The following is a 20,233-nucleotide window of genomic DNA, read 5'->3' as shown; positions in this document are numbered from 1 at the left end:
TTACAAAACAGCCATGCTGAATTTAGAGGTGGACTGGTGGGTTTGTGGGCGTACTCGCACGTACGCGCGTGTGTGTGTGTGTGTGTGTGTGTGTGTGTGTGTGTGTGTGTGTGTGTGTCTTCTGCCAGAGCAGCAGCAGTAGTGCTTAATTTGAAAGGTTCTCTCTCATCACTGACCGTAACTTTGGACACAGGCAGGCTAAACCGAAACAGCACTGAAGGTGAGGCTACGGCACTCAGCCAAGCCAGCGTTTCTCTAGGAAAACGTTTTTGGCACACTGGCGCATTCCCCATGATCTCCTCCCAGTTCTGAGCAGGCCGACGTGCGGCGCTTAACCTTTTTTGAATGTCAAGAAACTGTACGCTTACAGAGTGACAGAGTTTTGGAACGCCCGAACGGCACACTGGAAAATCTGTAGGAAGCGATTCGGCACCTGCACGTTTACCGGCTACAATATCCCTGCATAATACCAACGGCACTTGTGACCTTGAGCAAGACACATGTTAAGCCCCTGTGCATCAAGGGGAGTTGCTCTGCGGCTGCTCATGTACAAACCCCATTCCAAAAAAGTTGGGACACTGTACAATTGTGAATAAAAACAGAATGCAATGATGTGGAAGTTTCAAATTTCAATATTTTATTCAGAATACAACATAGATGACATATCAAATGTTTAAACTGAGAAAATGTATCACTTGAAGGGAAAAATAAGTTGATTTAAACGTTGGCATAAACATCTCAAAAAAGTTGGGACAAGGCCATGTTTACCACTTTGTGGCATCCCCTCTTCTTTTTATAACAGATTGCAAACATCTGGGGACTGAGGAGACAAGTTGCTCAAGTTTATGAATAGGAATGTTGTCCCATTCTTGTCTAATACAGGCTTCTAGTTGCTCAACTGTCTTAGGTCTTCTTTGTCGCACCTTCCTCTTTATGATGCCCCAAATGTTTTCTATGGGTGAAAGATCTGGACTGCAGGCTGGCCATTTCAGTACCTGGATCCTTCTTCTATGCAGCCATGACATTGTAATTGATGCAGTATGTGGTCTGGCATTGTCATGTTGGAAAATGCAAGGTCTTCCCTGAAAGACATGACATCTGGATGGGAGCATAAGTTGTTCTAGAAATTGGATATAACTGTCAGCATTGATGGTGCCTTTCCAGATGTGTAGGCTGCCCATGCCACACGCACTCATGCAACCCCATACCATCAGAGATGCAGGCTTCTGAACTGAGCGCTGATAATCTCTGAATCTCTGATAACCTCTTTGAATCTCTGAATCTTTGGATGATATTATGCACTGTAGATGATAATAACTTCAAACTCTTTGCAGAAACTCCTTTCTGATATTGCTCCACTATTTTTCACCGCAGCATTGGGGGAATTGGTGATCCTCAGCCCATCTTGACTTCTGAGAGACACTGCCACTCTGAGAGGCTCTTTTTATACCCAATCATGTTGCCAATTGACATAATAAGTTGCAAATTGGTCCTCCAGCTGTACCTTATCTGTACATTAAACCTTTCCGGCCTCTTATTGCTACCTGTCCCAACTTTTTTGGAATGTGTATCTCTCATGAAATCCAAAACGAGCCAATATTTGGCATGACATTACAAAATGTCTCACTTTCAACATTCGATATGTTATCCATATTTCTATTGTGAATTAAATATAAGTTTATGAGATTTGTAAATTAATCCATTCCTTTTTTACTCACAATTTGTACAGTGTCCCAACTTTTTTGGAATCGGGTTTGTATAAAAGAATAATTTGCACTGTGAAAACACCAATCAGGAACAGGAATCATCTAATACTTCTAACCATAATCACCTTAGCATGTTTGCTTTCCGGAAAAAAATATTCAGCAACATGGTAAGAATTAAGATGTCTGAAGTATGTATTAGTCTACCCACGTCATCATTCACTCGCTTGACAAAATAATGCATGAAAGAATACAAGGGGCCTCATTCACAAATATATTTCTTTTGCGAGCATGGGCTCAATTCTTATGACTACTCTACGTACCTAAGAACAAATCCCAAGTAAGAAAAGATTGGTGAATACCAGAATCTCTGTGGAAACTGCATAAGCAGGTTTTAAGAAGGAATTTCTTCTTAAGAATGGTTGGTGAATGAGGCCCATGGATATTCATCTGTTTGGCTGACAGGTACAGAAAGGCACCTGTGCTGCTATAGGCAACCACCCGGAAACACAGACCTTGTGAATTAGCCATGAATATGAACACAGTCACGCTGGTCCAAAACAATGAAAGACTGTCGGGAGACCACTGTTGTACATCCTAGGACCTCTGGAGAGAAATCAAATGCAGCCTAAAATCTATTGTAAGTGCCATAGAAGATAATGATATTATGTTACATTAGAAATGAAAGTGATCCTTGGATACAAATACTGTTCTGGGCCAGACCGTCTAATTAATAGAGTATTCCTGGGGGGGGGGGGGGGGGGGGGGGGTATGTTAGAGAAAGGGGCAAGAGAGGGAGAAAGAGAGGAATGGATGGGATAGAGATAACGTGAGAGAGAAAAGAAGGAAGCAACAGCTTGCTAATGTCATAGTGAATCCAATTCCATTAACTACTTGGTACACCTTTATTTAAATAAAACATTATGTAAAATCGAATGCTTTATTCACATATGTACAATATATATATATAAACATATATGGAACAAACCATTTGGTGTCTTTTCCTTCTATCTTTGCTGGTTTCTTTTGAATTTCATTTGAAATTCTGATGTTAGTGGTCATGTAACCGCCTAGTTAAAATCCCTGTGGTCAGGACTTTTATTAGAGACTCATGTCAGATTTTCTTACAGGCTGGTTATATTTACACTTGTGCTTTAATCCCGACACCATTTCAGGTGATTATAAAAGCTGCATATGTAACAGGGATATACATTTAGAACTTGAGTTTCCATGTGGAATGGTCTTGAGGTAATAAGTGTTTGAATTAGAGTGAGTTTTAGAGCAGATGTTGTTAATGTGTACTATATCTGTAGACTTTGGTAATGCTCTGAAGTAGTATCAAAATCTGTTATCAAAGTAATCAAAACTCATTCTCCCTAGTTGCACACATTGCTGAATACCATAATTGCGTAATCTTGCAGACACGGAGTCCTCTTAAATCCAACTATGGAACAAGAATCTGAGATTGCGTAAATTAGAGAATCTTCCACAATCCAAAAAGCTTAGGGATATTTTAGCGGTCAGGAAGAAGGTCCAAAAATATCAGACATGCCACTGCTCATTATTTTCATGACACTGACATACAGGTTATATACTATAATAAAAATGTTACGGGTTATATACTATAATTACCGTTATAGAGGTTATATACTATAATTACCATTATAAGGGTTATATACTATAATTAAGTTAGACGGGTTATATACTATAATAACCGTTTAACGGGTTATATACTATAATTACCGTTATACGGGTTATATACTATAATTACCGTTATACGGGTTATATACTAGAATTACTGTTATACAGGATTTGCTCTAGTCCTAAGAAACAACTGGCCATGAAGGCTTTAACTTCAGCCCATTACTAGGATACCTGATTGAAACTATCACCTAGTAAAGGCATTCAGTGTTGGCTGTGATTGGTCATTCAGTTGTATCACTGCCGGGCTTGAACAAAATCCTGTCCTCCCGGGTGTTTCCCAGGACAGAAGAAAAGACAACCCAGTTTTAATGATAAAGATAAAGGTGCCCTCAACCTGACACCGAGTATTTTGACATTTGTCCAGGAAGAGATAAACATCTATATGTGAACTAGAAAGAAAACATTGATTGATGAAGTGAAAGTAAATCTTTCTAGGTGAATACAAAATCAAGTTAAGGTTAGGGATTGCAGGTTAATGGTTAATCAAAAAAAAAGAAAGAAAAAAAAAAAAATCCATTGTTTTGTCCATTGATACAAACTCAAAACCTTTGTATTCAAAGTCTGCATCTTAACATTCCACCCACTAGTCTATTTAAATTTAACAGCGCTAAACACTACCACTAATGGATGTTTTAAAAGTCATATATAGATGTTTTCCCTCACTCTGACAAACGTCTAAAATACACATCGTGCTTAGGTGAACCTGTCTGTAAGGAGCACCTCAAAACCCTGCAGAGAGACATGATTGGTCTCAGTCTGACACCCTGAACCAACATTTTAGTATTATTTTACAGAGTGAAATGTTTGGTCCCAAACCACCACCCTGAATCAAGACTTTAGGATTGTCTCAACAGAGAAATTATCGATCTCAGTCCACCACTCTGAATCAAGACTTTAGGACTGTCTCAACTGAGACATGACTGATTTCAGTCCACCTTTCAGAATCAAGACTTTAGGATTGTCGCAACTGAGACATGATTGATCTCAGTCCAACACCCTGAATACAGATGTCTAGTATTATCTCAGAGACATGATTGATCTCAGGCCACCACTCTGAATCTAAATTGAGGATTATCTAAGAGACATGACTGATCTCAGTCCACCACCTTGAATTCAGATTTCTAGGATTATGTAAGAGACATGATTGATCTCAGTCCACCCCTCTGAATCCATATTTCTAGGATTATCTAAGAGATATGATTGATCTCAGGCCACCACTCTGAATCTAAATTGAGGATTATCTAAGAGACATGATTGATCTCAGGCCACCACTCTGAATCTAAATTGAGGATTATCTAAGAGATATGATTAGTCTCAGTCCACCACCCTGAATCAAGACTTTAGGACTGTCTTACAGAGACATGATTGATCTCAGTCCAACACCCTGAATCCAAATTTCTAGGATTATCTAAGAGACATGATTGATCTCAGGCCACCACTCTGAATCTAAATTGAGGATTATCTAAGAGATATGATTGATCTCAGTCCACCACCCTGAATCAAGACTTTAGGACTGTCTTACAGAGACATGATTGATCTCAGTCCAACACCCTGAATCCAAATTTCTAGGATTATCTAAGAGACATGATTGATCTCAGTCCACCACTCTGAATCCATGACTCTCCCACCATTTTCTTACCATTGTAGGGACTTTCTGAATAGAACTGAGACTCCGCTGAAACACATGGATGGAACCACTGAACACATTGGTCGCTTAAGTGTTCCTGAGAGGAGTCCCTTCAGAGGTCAAACTCATCACACTTCCAGATAGACAGGTATTACAGTAATCCTAAAAGTCTAATAGGAGGAAGACAGGTTTATGATGTCGGCGATGAGAGTACATTGTTTAAAACTTAACAATGACCACAAAGGGAAAAGGCAGCTCAAGAACATTGGACAAATTCACTTTATTCCATTTTGCAAGTAACTAAAACTATATTTTGGGTGTTTCTAAAGTATTCACTATTCTAACTGCCTATTTAATAGATAATTTGCAACAGTACTGCTTATATAAAATTTCATAGTGAGGAATCTCTCTACTGTAGTGTGAAATATTTAGTTAGCTAGCTAGCATAAGTGCCCATTGGAAACAGCTGGTTGGAAAGGCAAGCTATCAGGTTGGAGCTGTGCATTGAGCTAGCCTAAATTAAAAAAAGAAGGCCATGAAGCCAAGTTAAAACAAATGCCAAATGGTAAAGCAACCAGCTTGTCATCATTAAGGCCATAAGAAATCAAGTTCAACATAAAGCTGATGCTGCAGTTCAGTACAATGTTGTCTTGAACACAGACCATGCAGTCTGTTCTCATTGTAGGATTATTTCAAAATTCACTGATGGTCTTTGAAGTGGAAATGCCATTTTCCATCACTACATTTACATGGCTATAAAGAGCATGATGTGGAATAATGTTTTTTGTTTGGCCAGCTCTCTTAGTTGCTTAACTATTTTTGCAGGACTTATAGTATCAAATTCGATGCCTGTTCTGTGTAGTAGCACAGGACACCAAAACGCATTCAGTTGCTTCAGCCTATTTTGAATTGGCATTCCACAACCGTGGCTTCATAGCTTGAAATAGGTGGTAGATCGGATTTTTATTATTTATTTTTTAAATGCCTCTTATTTAAATGCACAACACAACACAAGCATCCATCCACAGGGTTATAAGTACCACATGTGAACATTATTCATATTTTAAGCCCGGTAACGCAGCACGAACTATAATATACCTTAGTAAGAGCAACTTTTTACCCTTTTTGGGCAGGGCTGAAATCTGTTGCCTGGGAAGGAAGGTTCAAACATCACGTTAAACCAGTCTTCCTCCATAATGTCGTGTTAAAATCAGTCAAAATCTATTGGTTCACGTTAATAAAACGCTAGAGATATGAATCCTACTGAAATACAGGTAAATAATAAATCCTATTGAAGAATCATTTCAAAACACATATGGAACACATTGTACTTACTTGCTCCAGGAACCACAAGCAGATACAGACCATCTAACGTTGCGACTACAGCATCATTGTACAAGTTTTTCCAAGGGATCTTCAAGGTCAGTTTCCCTGAAAAACAACAAGTCTGTTAAGAGTCAAAGACAATGGACACAGTAACATCTCATGTATACATGTTATTGAATAGGCTTGACCTATGTTAGTCAATACACGTGTCTACTACTGCAACCCATGCTATTTGATACACGTCTCTATAGTCGAGATAACAGCTCCGACCAAATAAGCAAAGTGTAAAATGCAGTCTAAAGCTTGAATGCATGAATTTACAATGGTATTCAGATAACACTAAGAGTTTGTGATCGATTGAATTACATCAACAATAACTGGGCCCATCTTTCTGGCTTAGCATATTATACATTATATTGAGCATTCAATATCCTCAAAACCATCTAAGATTACAACTTACATAACAGCTGTGAACAGAAAACAAAGCGCTACGTCTGATAAAAAAGCCTCACCTAGAACACTTTAAATGCCGGGAAAACTGGAATAAAAGTTTATATAGAACTGCCAGAAAGGACATTGACTGTTTTTAGTTAGGGTCCAATTCATTGTCTTCAGTTTTATTGAAAAAAAGTTGAAACAGATTATGCCTAAATGGAAAATGGTAAAGCAACCAGCTGGTCAGCTTGCCGTCATTATGGCAATTAGAAAGCAAGTTTAACAGCAAGCTGATGTGGCAGTTCAGTACAACGCAGTCTTGAACTTTTGACCATGCAATCTGTTCTGATGGTAGAATAACTACAGTGACATAAAGAAATGACTTTGGTTTTTCAAGTGGTCATTTTCCATCACTACTTTGGATTCATGTAACAAGCATGACATGGAATAATATTTTTAGTATAGCCAGCTCTCTTAGATGCTTAAATATTTTTGCGGTCCTTATAAAATTCGATGCCTGTTTTGTGTAGTAGCACTGGACACCCGGATGCATTCAGTTGCTTTAGCCTGTTTTGAATTGGCATTTATAGAATTGCCAGAAAGGACATTGAATGTTTTTAGTTAGGGTCCAATTCATTGTAGAACCACATCTTTGCAGCTGACAAATAATAAAACAACCCTGACTTCCATGCATAAAATGTGTATCAAAGATTCTGTCTCTGATTCTCAGATCTGTCTCTGTCGATCATCAACAGATAGGTAGCTTTTCTAGTATCAGCTGTTATGCTGTAATATTAATAAAAGTGTAAATTCATTGGAATTACTGTTTGTAAACAACTCTAGTAAACTTCTTAAACTAGAGTCACGCATTTTAACTAACTGAATTATTTTATGAGCCGAGAGACAAGTCTTTCACTACGCCCATGCTATCACGCGTTTATGACTAATGAACCTGGCAACCTAATGACTGATGGACAGACTTAGGAGAGTGTGTAGATGAGGGCGTCGCCTGCATGTACACAGTTGCTGCCAGGATGGTAAAAACAGTAAGAGATACAGGGCAGACTGTGTTGAATAAGGACCAGTCTGCTTCACCAGACCGATGGACAAATAAAGACAGGACAAATAGGGCCGATAGATAGACAAGGCCGATAGATCAACAGGGCCGATATATAGACAGGGCCGGGACAGAAAGATAGACAGAGAGACAGACAGTCAGGGCAGATAGACAGACAGTCAGGGTAGACTGTGGTTTGTGAGGTAATTAATGCCTAGCCTGCATCTAGAGAGTTGCTGAGCAACACCTGCTTTATAAGATAGGGTGAACTCCCCTACTCCCTGGTAAAACCTGCAGGTATACTTGTTACAAGGCTTCATAATGCTGTATAACAAAACTCACTGTCTAAATTATGTCTCTCTTTCTACCTTATATTAACCTCTGGCAGTTCTGAAGAAACACCATGGCTCATGTCTTACTTTCACATCTCAGCCTTGATATTCTGAGGATATAAATGTAATAAAAAATAGCTAATTAGCCTCTACAATAGAAGTCCACCTCCATTCCTCTGGGATATCTGATCTTCTGAGGACCACAACAACAAAAACATCAAATCAACTGGAGACACTGAGTAAAATCACTGTAAACAAAGCTGTTGGTATCAACTCACCAGTAAGCTAGTCTAACTATAATCTTACTGGTATTGGGTCAAATTTAATTTTGACAGTGAACATTTATTAAAATGAAGCCTCTGCCTTCTGTTCAAGCTCACCTAAATAATCTCACAATATTGTGCCTAATGAAATGACAGAGCTTATGAAAGGAATAATAACAGAATGTGTTACGTCATAAAATTCCTGTGATAAAAGTCACAATAATCCTTTCATTTCCAGCTGACCACATCATCAGACAATATCATGTGTTCCTAAACTTCTCTAGCGAGTAGGAGGTACAAGGCTGTTGTACGGAGACCTAAAATAGGCTTGTTTGCCACAGTGGCCGTGGAAGATGCTTGTCAGGAAGTCAGTAAATAGGACCCGCCCAGGCTGACAACAGTAGATAATAGACACATTAATCGTCCCAATGGAGTCAGGCAAAATCATGACAGAGCGTCACCAGACCATTATGAAATCATGACAGTACTTCACACCAACTAAGAGCTCCCAAGGGCCCTGCTGTCCCCCCATTATGCCACGGAACTCACATTTTTGTTTAGGAGCCAACTAGGAGCTCCCAGTGGCCCTACAGCTGTTATGCCATGGACACTACATTTCTGTGGAGGAGCCAAGTAGGACCTCCTAAGGGCCCTAGAGTTCACCCGTTATGCTATGGATTTCACGTTTGGTGTAGCAGCCAACTAGGATCTCCAATGGGCCCTAAAGTTCAACCGTTATGCCGTCGACTTATATTATATAATATTTAATATTTTAGAATCCAAATTCAATTAAATGGATAGACCTACAAAAAAAGCTTTGAAAAGCATTTTTCATGCAATTCTCTGTAGATGTACAATTGCTATAAAATCTTAAAGTAGTCTATTTAATAATAATAAATATAAAAATTAAATGTGAAATGTAATATAAAATTTTGTTTTTATGTGATCAGATTCATTCTGCCTCACAAGGGCAAGTGAGAAAAACTACTGGAAGTAGAGCCTCAGTGTGATGAGATACAGAGATATCAGCGTAATGACTGTTAAACACAGATTAAGTTCATTCACCCATCACTGCCACACACAGCAGGCATATCAGATACTGTTTCTACTAATCTAAGACATACAGTGGGGAGAACAAATATTTGATACACTGCCGATTTTGCAGGTTTTCCTACTTACAAAGCATGTAGAAGTCTGTAATTTTTATCATAGGTACACTTCAACTGTGAGAGACGGAATCTAAAACAAAAATCCAGAAAATCACATTGTATGATTTTTTATTAATTTGCATTTTATTGCATGACATAAGTATTTGATCACCTAACAACCAGTAAGAATTCCGGCTCTCTCAGACCTGTTAGTTTTTTCTTTAAGAAGCCCTCCTATTCTCCACTCATTACCTGTATAAACTGCACCTGTCCACACAATCAAACAGACTCCAACCTCTCCACAATGGCCAAGACCAGAGAGCTGTGTAAGGACATCAGGGATAAAATTATAGACCTGCACAAGGCTGGGATGGGTTACAGGACAATGGGAAAGCAGCTTGGTGAGAAGGCAACAACTATTGGCGCAATTATCAGAAAATGGAGTTCAAGATGACGGTCAATCTCCCTCGGTCTGGGGCTCCATGCAAGATCTCACCTCGTGGGGCATCAATGATCATGAGGAAGGTGAGGGATCAGCCGAGAACTACACGGCAGGACCTGGTTAATGACCTGAAGAGAGCTGGGACCCCAGTCTCAAAGAAAACCATTAGTAACACACTACGCCGTCATGGATTAAAATCCTGCAGCGCACGCAAGGTCCCCCTGCTCAAGCCAGCCCATGTCCAGACCCGTCTGAAGTTTGCCAATGACCATCTGGATGATCCAGAGGAGGAATGGGAGAAGGTCATGTGGTCTGATGAGACAAAAATAGAGCTTTTTGGTCTAAACACCACTCGCCGTGTTTGGAGGAAGAAGAAGGATGAGTACAACCCCAAGAACACCATCCCAACCGTGAAGCATGGAGGTGGAAAAATCATTCTTTGGGGATGCTTTTCTGCAAAGGGGACCATAAGAGCATTGAAGATGGGTCATGCCTGGGTCTTCCAGCATGACAACGACCCAAAACATACAGCCAGGGCAACTAAGGAGTGGCTCCGTAACAAGCATCTCAAGGTACTGGAGTGGCCTAGCCAGTCTCCAGACTTGAACCCCATTGAAAATCTTTGGAGGGAGCTGAAAGTCTGTATTGCCCAACGACAGCCCCGAAACCTGAAGGATCTGGAGAAGGACTGTATGGAGGAGTGGGCCAAAATCCCTGCTGCAGTGTGTGCAAACCTGGTCAAGAACTACAGGAAACATATGATCTCTGTAATTGCAAACAAAGGTTTCTGCACCAAATTTTAAGTTCTGCTTTTCTGATGTATCAAATACTTATGTCATGCAATAAAATGCAAATTAATTACTCAAATAAATCATACAATGTGAATTTCTGGATTTTTGTTTTAGATTCCGTCACTCACAGTTGAAGAGTAAAGCCCAAACAGGTAGTGCGGGTGAACTGGGAACGTCTGGAGGAGGCCCCTGTCCGAAATATCTTCAACCCACACCTCCAGCTGAGCTTTTCTGGCATCCCTGTGGAGGTTGGGGGCATTGAACCGGAGTGGTTCCTAAATAAGATTTAATTACCAGGTACAAGTAGTTCATAACTAACCAGTGACCAAAATTGATAATGTTTCACTCCTTTTTATTGCATTACCCACTGGTTAATTCTGAACACCCTTTACCTGGTAATTTAGGTCTTAATTACAAACTTCCCTAAAGTGGTGAAACCCAGCCGAGTACTTTGACTTTGTACTTTTTACACATCAGCTGTCTGCCAGTCACCACATCTGCAGATGGCAGGTTAGACCAAACCAGGGGCAGAGCCACAAGGGCAGAGTCTCGAAGGGTTGCCTATTAAGTAAATTCACTCTAGGACAAATGGGGGGAAACAATGAGTTGAAATACAACCGCCACAGTTATCTCACATTAAATCTGTAACATTTAGTATGTGACTGTCTGGGCATCTTTGCTTGGGTAAACAACACAAGCTAGGCGTTTGAGGCCATTGCTACAGTGTAACAAGGTTAGGCTACATCTTCAATGGATAAGGATTCACTTTAGAATCCAAATTCAATTAAATGCCTCCATTTAATTGAATTTGGATTCTAAAGTGAATCCCAATCCCAATCCCAACCTAAGAAAATATTGGTTTAAAAAAGCTTATTTCCTGCAATTCTCTGTAGCTGAACTATTGCCATAACATCTTTAAAGCAGTCAATTTAATAATTAAAAAAAAACTTGTTATTTGTGAAATGTAATAGTAAACCTTCTCTTTCACAGACAGTGATCAGATTCATTCTGCCCCACAAGTGAGAGAAACTACTGGAAATAGAGCTTCCGTGAGAGGAGATACAGAGATACCAGTGTAATGACTCTGTTAAACACAGATCAAGCTCTTTCACCCATCACTGCCACACACAGCAGGCGTATCAGATACTGTTTCTTCTAATCTAAGACATGGGAGTTTCACTATAGCTCGCTATTGAATTGTTTGTGCTTCAATACTGTCAGATACAATCACTTTCCCAGAGTGGTCTCCCAGAGTCGGGTTATGTAATCAGGAAACGGAGGCTCTAACATGATACTCACGAAAACAACTCAAAGGAAAGAAACAAGGAAGTGTTAACTGTGGAAGGGAGAGTGCTGTCAATACTCACCAATCTGCCCGGCTTTCACTTTAAACGGAACATCTAGCTCACTCTGTAAAAGGAAGTAACAATATCTACTTTAACATCACACCACTTGCACATGTTAGTTAGTAAAACATACCTAAATGTTTAGTCACACAGGAAAGTCACTAAACAAAATGCCTGCAGGATGAAACGTTTAGCCGAAATATATGCTAAGAGACATTTAAGTCCAGCGGCCTAAGGGAAGTATTTGTCACTTTGACACTCTCTGTAAGTCTGTGCACTTCTGTAACTTCTATAACACCCCAGTGATTTAACAACACACCCCTCCCCCTGTTCACTAATCAACTGATTTAACACTAGTTCAACCTAGCTTTAGCAGCCGCAGTTTGTCTGTTAGTTACTGAGCTGTTTTTACACAAACAAAGATCCGAGTTAGTTTTTTTCAAATCCGTTTTTGAGCTGGTATGAATGGTTGAAACAACAAATAGCAAGAAAACACATCAGAATTCCTCTGCCTGTTTAAACCAAATGTCTCACTACACGGAGCGCGACGGCCCTACACGGAGCGCGACGGCCCTACACGGAGCGCGACGGCCCTACACGGAGGCCCTACACGGAGCGCGACGGCCCTACACGGAGCGCGACGGCCCTACACGGAGCGCGACGGCCCTACACGGAGCGCGACGGCCCTACACGGAGCGCGACGGCCCTACACGGAGCGCGACGGCCCTACACGGAGCGCGACGGCCCTACACGGAGCGCGACGGCCCTACACGGAGCGCGACGGCCCTACAGGGAGCGCGACGGCCCTACAGGGAGCGCGACGGCCCTACAGGGAGCGCGACGGCCCTACAGGGAGCGCGACGGCCCTACAGGGAGCGCGACGGCCCTACACGGAGCGCGACGGCCCTACACGGAGCGCGACGGCCCTACACTGAATTACATTTATTAAGCCAATCTCATAATGATCAGTTTAAGAATCATGATTATCTTCCTATTTAAATATGAAGTAACGTCTATACTGATCTCTGCAAACAATCAATCAAATTTATTTATAAAGCCCTTTTTACTTCAGCAGTTGTCAGCAGTGCTTTATAAATACATTTGATTGATTGCTCGCTTGCAGTCTCCTTTCTCAACACGAGTGGATATAGTTGTCAAAGTCAGGAATCAACATCATGTATAATTAATCAGTCAGATACGTTAAGAACCTAGAATACATAAATTAATCAAAAAGTAACCTATAATGTACAAGCCAGGCATCAGTGAAGGTGTACCTGGAAAACTACAACGGCCTCTTACATGGAAATTAATGCTGGCAATTAACAGGTACATACTCACCAAAGCGTTTTCTTTAACTTTCAGGTTTTCCAGAACAACATTGCCTGGACAGAGAAAACAGGTTAAATGAAGCGTACTTTTGGATGGGTCAGCTCGACTCAATTACCAACAATGTGTCAACCAGGGTGTCCAGTTTCTTTCATCAGGCCCATACAAAGGTCAGTCCTGGCAGTTTTAAACCCAACTGAAGGCAAGGTACCAAACCTCACAGATTAATTGGAACAAATCCTGTGTGCCTTAAAAATGGCACCCTATTCCCTACATTCTGCACTACTATTGACCTGAGCCCTATATGGCAGGGCAAACACAGTGCACTATATAGGGAATAGGACGTAATTTGCGACGGACACATTTTTGTTCACCTATCTGGATTTAAAAAGGCGAGGCAACAGGTGTCCAAGGCTGGTGTTGTGGCCTAAATACTTAATCTAACAATAAAAAAAAAACACCCGGCAACAGGACAGCCTAACCATCATATCATGTACTTAGAAAGTATGTCTACAGTAATATCTAAAAGGGACCCAGCCTCCCTCGTCTCTTCAGGCCAAATCCCTTGTTTACCTCTCCGGTTTCAAAGGTCAGTCTGCCTTGATGTTGTGAGGTAAGGTGAGCTTGCACTTCCGCGCAACGTCACATCCACAATGGATGAATGTCACATCTTGTAACGGTGGATTTTCCACTCTGAAAATATTTACGTATTTTAAATATTGTTGTCTATAAATTGTTGTCTTTGCATGCAGCCTTCATTTTAATGGAAGAATGTAAGATTCATAGACTTTTGTCGATGTTTAATTTCTCCCCAAATTGCATGTCTATTTCCGTCACATCACAACATGGTTTGGTGTCCCGTTAACATAATTTACATTTACATCTACATTTTGTTTCTAAACTTCCTCTATAGGGAAATATAAATATATAAATTAACACATGCCTTTATCCTCCATAAGTAATTTCTGTGAGGCAATTTATTTCTGAATTGGGAGTCACATCCATAACGCTGGAATTGCCCTTAGGTTTTCAATGGAGAACCAATACAATATTAAACACAAGGCCAAAACAATGTTCCAAACAATCCCTTGGTTTTCACCAGACACAACCTTGAAGCGATCACCTTGTGTCTAAAAACACAACATCCAACAGCCCAGGCCAACATAAGAGACAAACAGATCAACGTTAGACAGCAGAAAAAAGCCTATCATCTCATCATGAAACTATGTACAAGGCCCAAAGCCTAAGGCACCTGATACAATGAGGAGTCCGGTTCTAATTAAAATGACAGCGCCCTGTCCCATGACATCTTTGGTCCTGCTACAGTAGCCAACGACACTCACACAAATTGAAAAAGTGGTACAAAGTGGTACAAATAAGCAGAATGCTACATTCTGCTTAACCCTCAGCACTCTAGTGCTGAGGGACACCCATGAGATAAAGAAGGGTCCTGTCTAGCTAAGGAATCCCACATCTATCCTCTGTATTATTTAGTGTGCATGTGCTAGTCGACCCGAATCTCGAAAACCTCAGATTCAATTTGCTAACTGGTTCTATTGAATTAGCCAAAGGGTTGTGTTTCCAAGTTCCAACTAGCAAGACTGCCTTCGTTCTGGGGTCCGGTCATCAATGGAAACACAAACAACTACGGCAGTGGTATTCAAATCTCTCCCTCAAAGCCAGTTTCACTTCAGTTTTTCATTGCAACTCCCTAATCAGAGACTTTTTTAGACCTGGGACTCCAGGTGGGTGCAATTAAATCTATAAAGCAATATAGTTACCAATCTTGTCTGTCATTTTATGCTTATTGTCCGTTCCAACATTGTTCTTGTATGTTCTTTTTTACAGGTTAGATTGTTAGCTATATTGCCTTACATATTTCAATGATGGCTTTTATTGTGATAAAGAAAATCTGAGTGCTGCCAGCATCATATCCTGCTGCTAAAATGAAGCCTTGTTCGCCCATCAGTAGGTATAACAAATCAAATCAAATCAAATCAAATGTATTTATAAAGCCCTTTTTACAACAGCAGTTGTCACAAAGTGCTTTACAGAGACACCCGGCCTTGAACCCCAAGGAGCAAACAACAGTAGTGTTGAATTTCAGTGGCTAGGAAAAACTCCCTATAACAGAAGGCTGAAGTCCCTGATTAGGGGGTAGCAAAGAACAAATGGAGTGGAACTGGCTCTAAGGACCAGATTTGAAAAACCCTACATTACAGGATAAATACATAAGTCTATGGCTGGAGTGGGAAAACTACAGCCGGTGATAGGTTTGAATAAAAAAGTTAATGGGGAAAGAGTGAAACCAGTCCATTCCACTCTTGAACATCTACAACTATATTAATAGCATCTAGGACCAATATTGGACCTATTCATTTGGTAATCGCTAACTGCTTTTTCTGGCCCCAAAGTAGATTTTGACAAACACTATCGAACGAAGAGAAAAATATATATTTTGTTGTTGGAAAGAGGGGTTGTTTGCATAACCAAACAGTACCCGAGATTGAAATTGTAAATTCTTATGATGCTACCACGGACTCCCCAAATGAAAACTAAACATCCCCTCCATAGTCTCTCCCTTATCGTGCATACCTGTCTGCTTTTCCCACCTGTTGTTAATTTAAAAAAATGTATGAAAAGGCCTGGCCTAATCTAGTGGGCTATAGGCCTACCAGTCATATTGGTATAGCTCAAGTCATGTTGGGTGTGAGTGTTGCACAACTGTCCAGCAGAGCAGGTTGTCTTATCTTTTAGAAACTTCAGTAGTGCAAACTTCCTCAATACACTGAACAAAAATACAACTCAAGCGTCAGTCATCTCCCATTCACAGTGTAAGTTTGCCATGACCAGTTGATAGTCAAACATTCTAGGCTTGTGTTGACAGCCGCGGGTGTGACTAATTATATTCACATTCTAATTATGTACTACTAGGTACATACTAGAGATCTTTAAAAGCCCTAATCCTGGGTGTAGTCGATATGTGTCCTTCTGCCAACTCCACATTGCCACGCTACAGTCTTGAACAGGATAGTACAGGTGTTAGCGAGGCCACAAACCGATCTGGGACCAGGCTATCAAAGTTTTTCTAATAGATAAAACCACATCACACAGATTCACACTGACGATTAAGGCATCAACAGAAATCTGATTGATGCATTAAGGTCATACCATCTTGATACATCAGTCCCTTTAGTCCTGCGTGCATTAATTGGTGTAAAGACAATAGATTAGCAGAGGTGCTAGTTGGAAGTAATATTTGATTATTTCATTCATTGATGTCGGCCTACATCAATTAATGTAAACCATTAAAAAAAAAACGCTAAACTGTTTGTTTGTCTGACTGGTGATGAGGGAGTGTAGAACATTTAGGAACTGTCCAGAAGAAATTGCATGTGTTACTTGCGGATAATTGGCGCGCACACCTTACCCAAGGCTTTAGGTTTCCAGAACTACAACCCCCAATATGCCAACCCACTGATATATCTGTACCGTATCGTGTCCATATTTACACTTCAGTGTAGCAGCATTTTGCTATGGTAACAGTAGCTAATTTTATAGTAACAGTAGCCAACGTTATACAGTACTGGACTGTGTGAGGTTAATAATATATATATTCAACCAAGTCTGGCAAGCTAGGTAGCTGGCTAATGGGCTTGACAGCTATTTGTTTACAGTGCAATGCTGTGACAGCTAGCCTGGATAAGCTAGCTAGCATTTCTTGATCTTCGTAGCAGAGCTCGAGCTGTCACTCCAGCTTCTTCTGCGTGTACTTACCTCCCCAAATGCCTATCTTCAGCTGGGACTTGTCGAGGTTTTCCACATAGTCTCCGATAAACCTGTTTAGGAGATCACTGACAAGAGATTCGAAAACCATTGTGGATTCGTGGTCAGCACTATACCCCTTGTTATAGGGTAAGCGCTACAGTGCCAATACTATCCCGTGATCTTCCTTGAGCGCTTTCTCGTAGCAGGATGCCAAACGCAGCATGTGAAAGCGATTCGCTCTGCGATCGACTACTGCAATCGACTACTTGCGTCTGTAAAATGTGGCAGCAGTAATACAAAAAACAGTTAATTTGCATATAAATTGATTATTGTTATAATTTTTTTATCTGTAACATATACTAACTTCTAAAATGTCTAATTTGGCAAGGTTTTGTAGCGAGTAGTATGGGCTCTGCAATGCATGTGTAAACTCAATTTAATATGGATACATTTATTAATATTTCCAGGATATTTGATTGTTCGCGGAAGTCGAATCCCATCAATGTCGTTTATTTTTTGTGTAGTTATATATGAAATAAACTTCAATTTTCTCAAAAGAATAGAATATTTTCACGTACAATATGGTTTGAATAGGAAATATTTTTTATGTTTTATTTGCAAGAAAAACAGGCCTAAATGTCCCTTCTATACAACAAAGGTCTTGTCACTTTGATCAACTGAAATGTAATGTCGGTTGTAATATATTCAAATCTTGCCAACAACCTAACCCTTACAATAAATACAGGTTGTATAAAATTAGCATGTTCCCTGTTTCAAGAGTATCTTCAAACAACCCACGCATTAAAAAAGCTGCTCTTCAAAATTTAAAAGGCTTTCCACATTTTATATTTTTAACAAATGGATGGACCAAGTCTAATCATGAATCCAATTTACAAATAGTGATGATCTGGGCTTGAAATAATGGCTCTTGAAATAAACCATTTATTAATACAGTCACACTTTATCCGGATAAGAGACAAGACAGCCACATGTTTTTCCATTGATTTATTAGATGGAGAGAGCAGTATAAAACGGACATGAAATCACACAGATCCCCATATTTACATAGATAACAGAGTGTTCAACAAAATCTCACAATCTCCCAGAACATAGTCTCTTTTCATGGTGGACATTTTGTTGACAACTTTGAAGCGCAATGACCTGCAACTTATATCATCTTCTGAGATGGCGTCGAAGAAGAAGTCCTCGTTGAATATGGGATTTCGGCTCCTCTTAATCACTGTGCTGCGTTGCTTCTGGATCTTTCCCGGCACAAGACATATACTGATACTGCAGTTGATAGTCTTTGGGTCCACTGTGAAAGCATAGAGTTTCTCTGCACTGATCAGCCTCACTCTGAGTCTCTGATTGCCTGGGGAGTACTCTGCAGAAAGCCTCAGCGTCCCCTCTATGCCTACAGGGACTAGGCTTTCTTTCATGACTCTCTCCCTGTATAGTACCAGGTCCATGGGGAAGAAAGCAGGGGGAGCCAGGGTGTAGGCCCCAGGAAGGGGTTCCACTAGCCCAGCATCGGAGGCCCTCCGGAGCACGTTGGGGCTGTTGTCCGTGGAACTTCCTTCGTCCGTGGACAGGGAGTTGTTTCTGGAGAGCGCTGCCTTCCGCATCGTCCGGGACAACAGGCGTTCGTGGCTCAGGGCTTTGAGCAGGGAGGATTTGGCCGGCGACCTGGTCAGGAGCGGGGAGTTGAAGGGGGAGGATTCCGTGGAGGAGGTGGTGTCACTGTCCAGAGTGCCCTGTCGGTGCAGAGCCGCGAGCCTGGAACCTCCGGGAGACAGCCTGGAGGTCAGCTTGGAGAGGCTGAAGGAGGACGACGGCGAGCGGGGCAGAGGGGAGGGTCTGGATGAGCAGGTGTGGGAGCGGCCACGAGGTGCGGAGGGGCTGGCGATCAGGGGTAGAGGGATGCCGCAGGCGCCGGGGTCACTGTGGAACAGGGACTCTTTCCTCCGCGTGTGGGGGCTCTCCAGAAGGGTGCAGAAGCCATAGCAGGTCTGGGCTTTGGCCAGGTGGGGGAGGGAGAGAGCCGCCTGGCTCTGGGGATCTGCGTTGGTGCTCTCCTCGTCGCTGAAGCCCAGGTCACCCTGCATCTCGTCAACACTCTCCACCTGGATGAGTGTCGTGTGAGTGTGGATGAAGGGCTGCCTAACTGCTACCTCCTTCTCAGGGCAGCTGTCCTTGTCAGGTAATGAAGCCACCTGTCCTACGGGGCTTGGTCTACTCCAGTCCACCGTCTTCAGTTCCTGTGGAGGTGAGATCTTCGGTGGGATGCAGAACTCCGGGATGGTATTTGGAGTGATTATGTTAGGGCAACGAGAGGTGGCCTTGCTTCCTTTCTCACGCTGTGTTTTATCTCCGAACATGATGTCCGCGATGCGGAAGCTGTACTCCGACACTGGGAATGGAAGGTTGCTTTTGGCCACCGACACACGGATCTGCTCCACCAACCACATCACATGGGCTCTCAGAGGGATCGCAGCTCTGCAAATGGATGAGGAAGAAAAAGTTCAGATCACGGTCAACCGTTCGAAATCGACCTCAAAATGTAACTAAATTCACATACTTGTCCTTACTCTATGAAATGCACTGAAATTATACTATTGTTGTCCTGCATTGTTATAACATATTTTACTTGGAATTACTCTGAATAATTACCGTAAATCAGAAAACAGTCTGGACTGGTCCTTCAACTCCTCTCTGTAACAGACAATTGCCTTTCAGTGTCGCACAGATCCAGACGTCCCCATCAAGTGGAAATCTCTCCTCAGTGTGATCCGATGAGTGAGGTGCTAGGACACAGCCAAGCTGCTTAAATAGGGCTGCAGATGTAGCGGTGGGGGTAGGCCGGGGGGGGGGGGGGTCTGGCGAGGGGGATATCCTCCCATCCTGGTCAGGTCATCCGTTTGCACAGTGGGCCGTCCTCTCTGGTCATCCATTCACAGACTAGCAA

General features: G+C 41.5%; 2 protein-coding genes across 6 annotated transcripts in view; both read right to left on the bottom strand.

Annotated features, from left to right (window-relative positions):
• vps13c (vacuolar protein sorting 13 homolog C) overlaps window positions 1–17,479 on the bottom strand; it is a 94,709-nt gene extending 77,230 nt beyond the window's left edge. For 3 of the 5 annotated variants that reach the window (XM_020053645.3, XM_020053654.3, XM_029113482.2), the window contains exons 1-4: window positions 17,278–17,479; window positions 13,513–13,556; window positions 12,196–12,238; window positions 6,370–6,465 (exon numbers count right to left, since the gene is read on the bottom strand). In XM_020053645.3, coding sequence (XP_019909204.3) covers window positions 6,370–6,465; window positions 12,196–12,238; window positions 13,513–13,556; window positions 17,278–17,377 — 283 coding nt within the window. In that variant the 5' untranslated portion in view covers window positions 17,378–17,479. Of the gene's footprint in view, window positions 1–5,046; window positions 5,083–6,369; window positions 6,466–12,195; window positions 12,239–13,512; window positions 13,557–17,277 lie in introns of all 5 variants that reach the window. The other 2 variants (XM_020053640.3, XM_020053651.3) reach the window with 1 other exon arrangement.
• Window positions 17,480–17,951: 472 nt separating this feature from the next.
• LOC105025468 (C2 calcium-dependent domain-containing protein 4C) lies at window positions 17,952–20,102 on the bottom strand. The gene is made up of 2 exons (XM_010896157.4): window positions 19,939–20,102; window positions 17,952–19,764 (listed from the first exon to the last, which is right to left on the bottom strand). Exon 2 carries the CDS (start codon window positions 19,734–19,736, stop codon window positions 18,330–18,332), a length of 1,407 nt encoding a protein of 468 aa, XP_010894459.1. The 5' UTR covers window positions 19,737–19,764; window positions 19,939–20,102; the 3' UTR covers window positions 17,952–18,329.
• Between the last annotated feature and the right edge of the window lie 131 nt (window positions 20,103–20,233).

The sequence above is a fragment of the Esox lucius genome, chromosome 2 (genome assembly GCF_011004845.1).
Source record: "Esox lucius isolate fEsoLuc1 chromosome 2, fEsoLuc1.pri, whole genome shotgun sequence".
NCBI lineage: Eukaryota > Metazoa > Chordata > Actinopteri > Esociformes > Esocidae > Esox > Esox lucius.
Note: the sequence above shows the minus strand (reverse complement) of the source record. Positions and strands in the feature narration are given on the sequence as shown.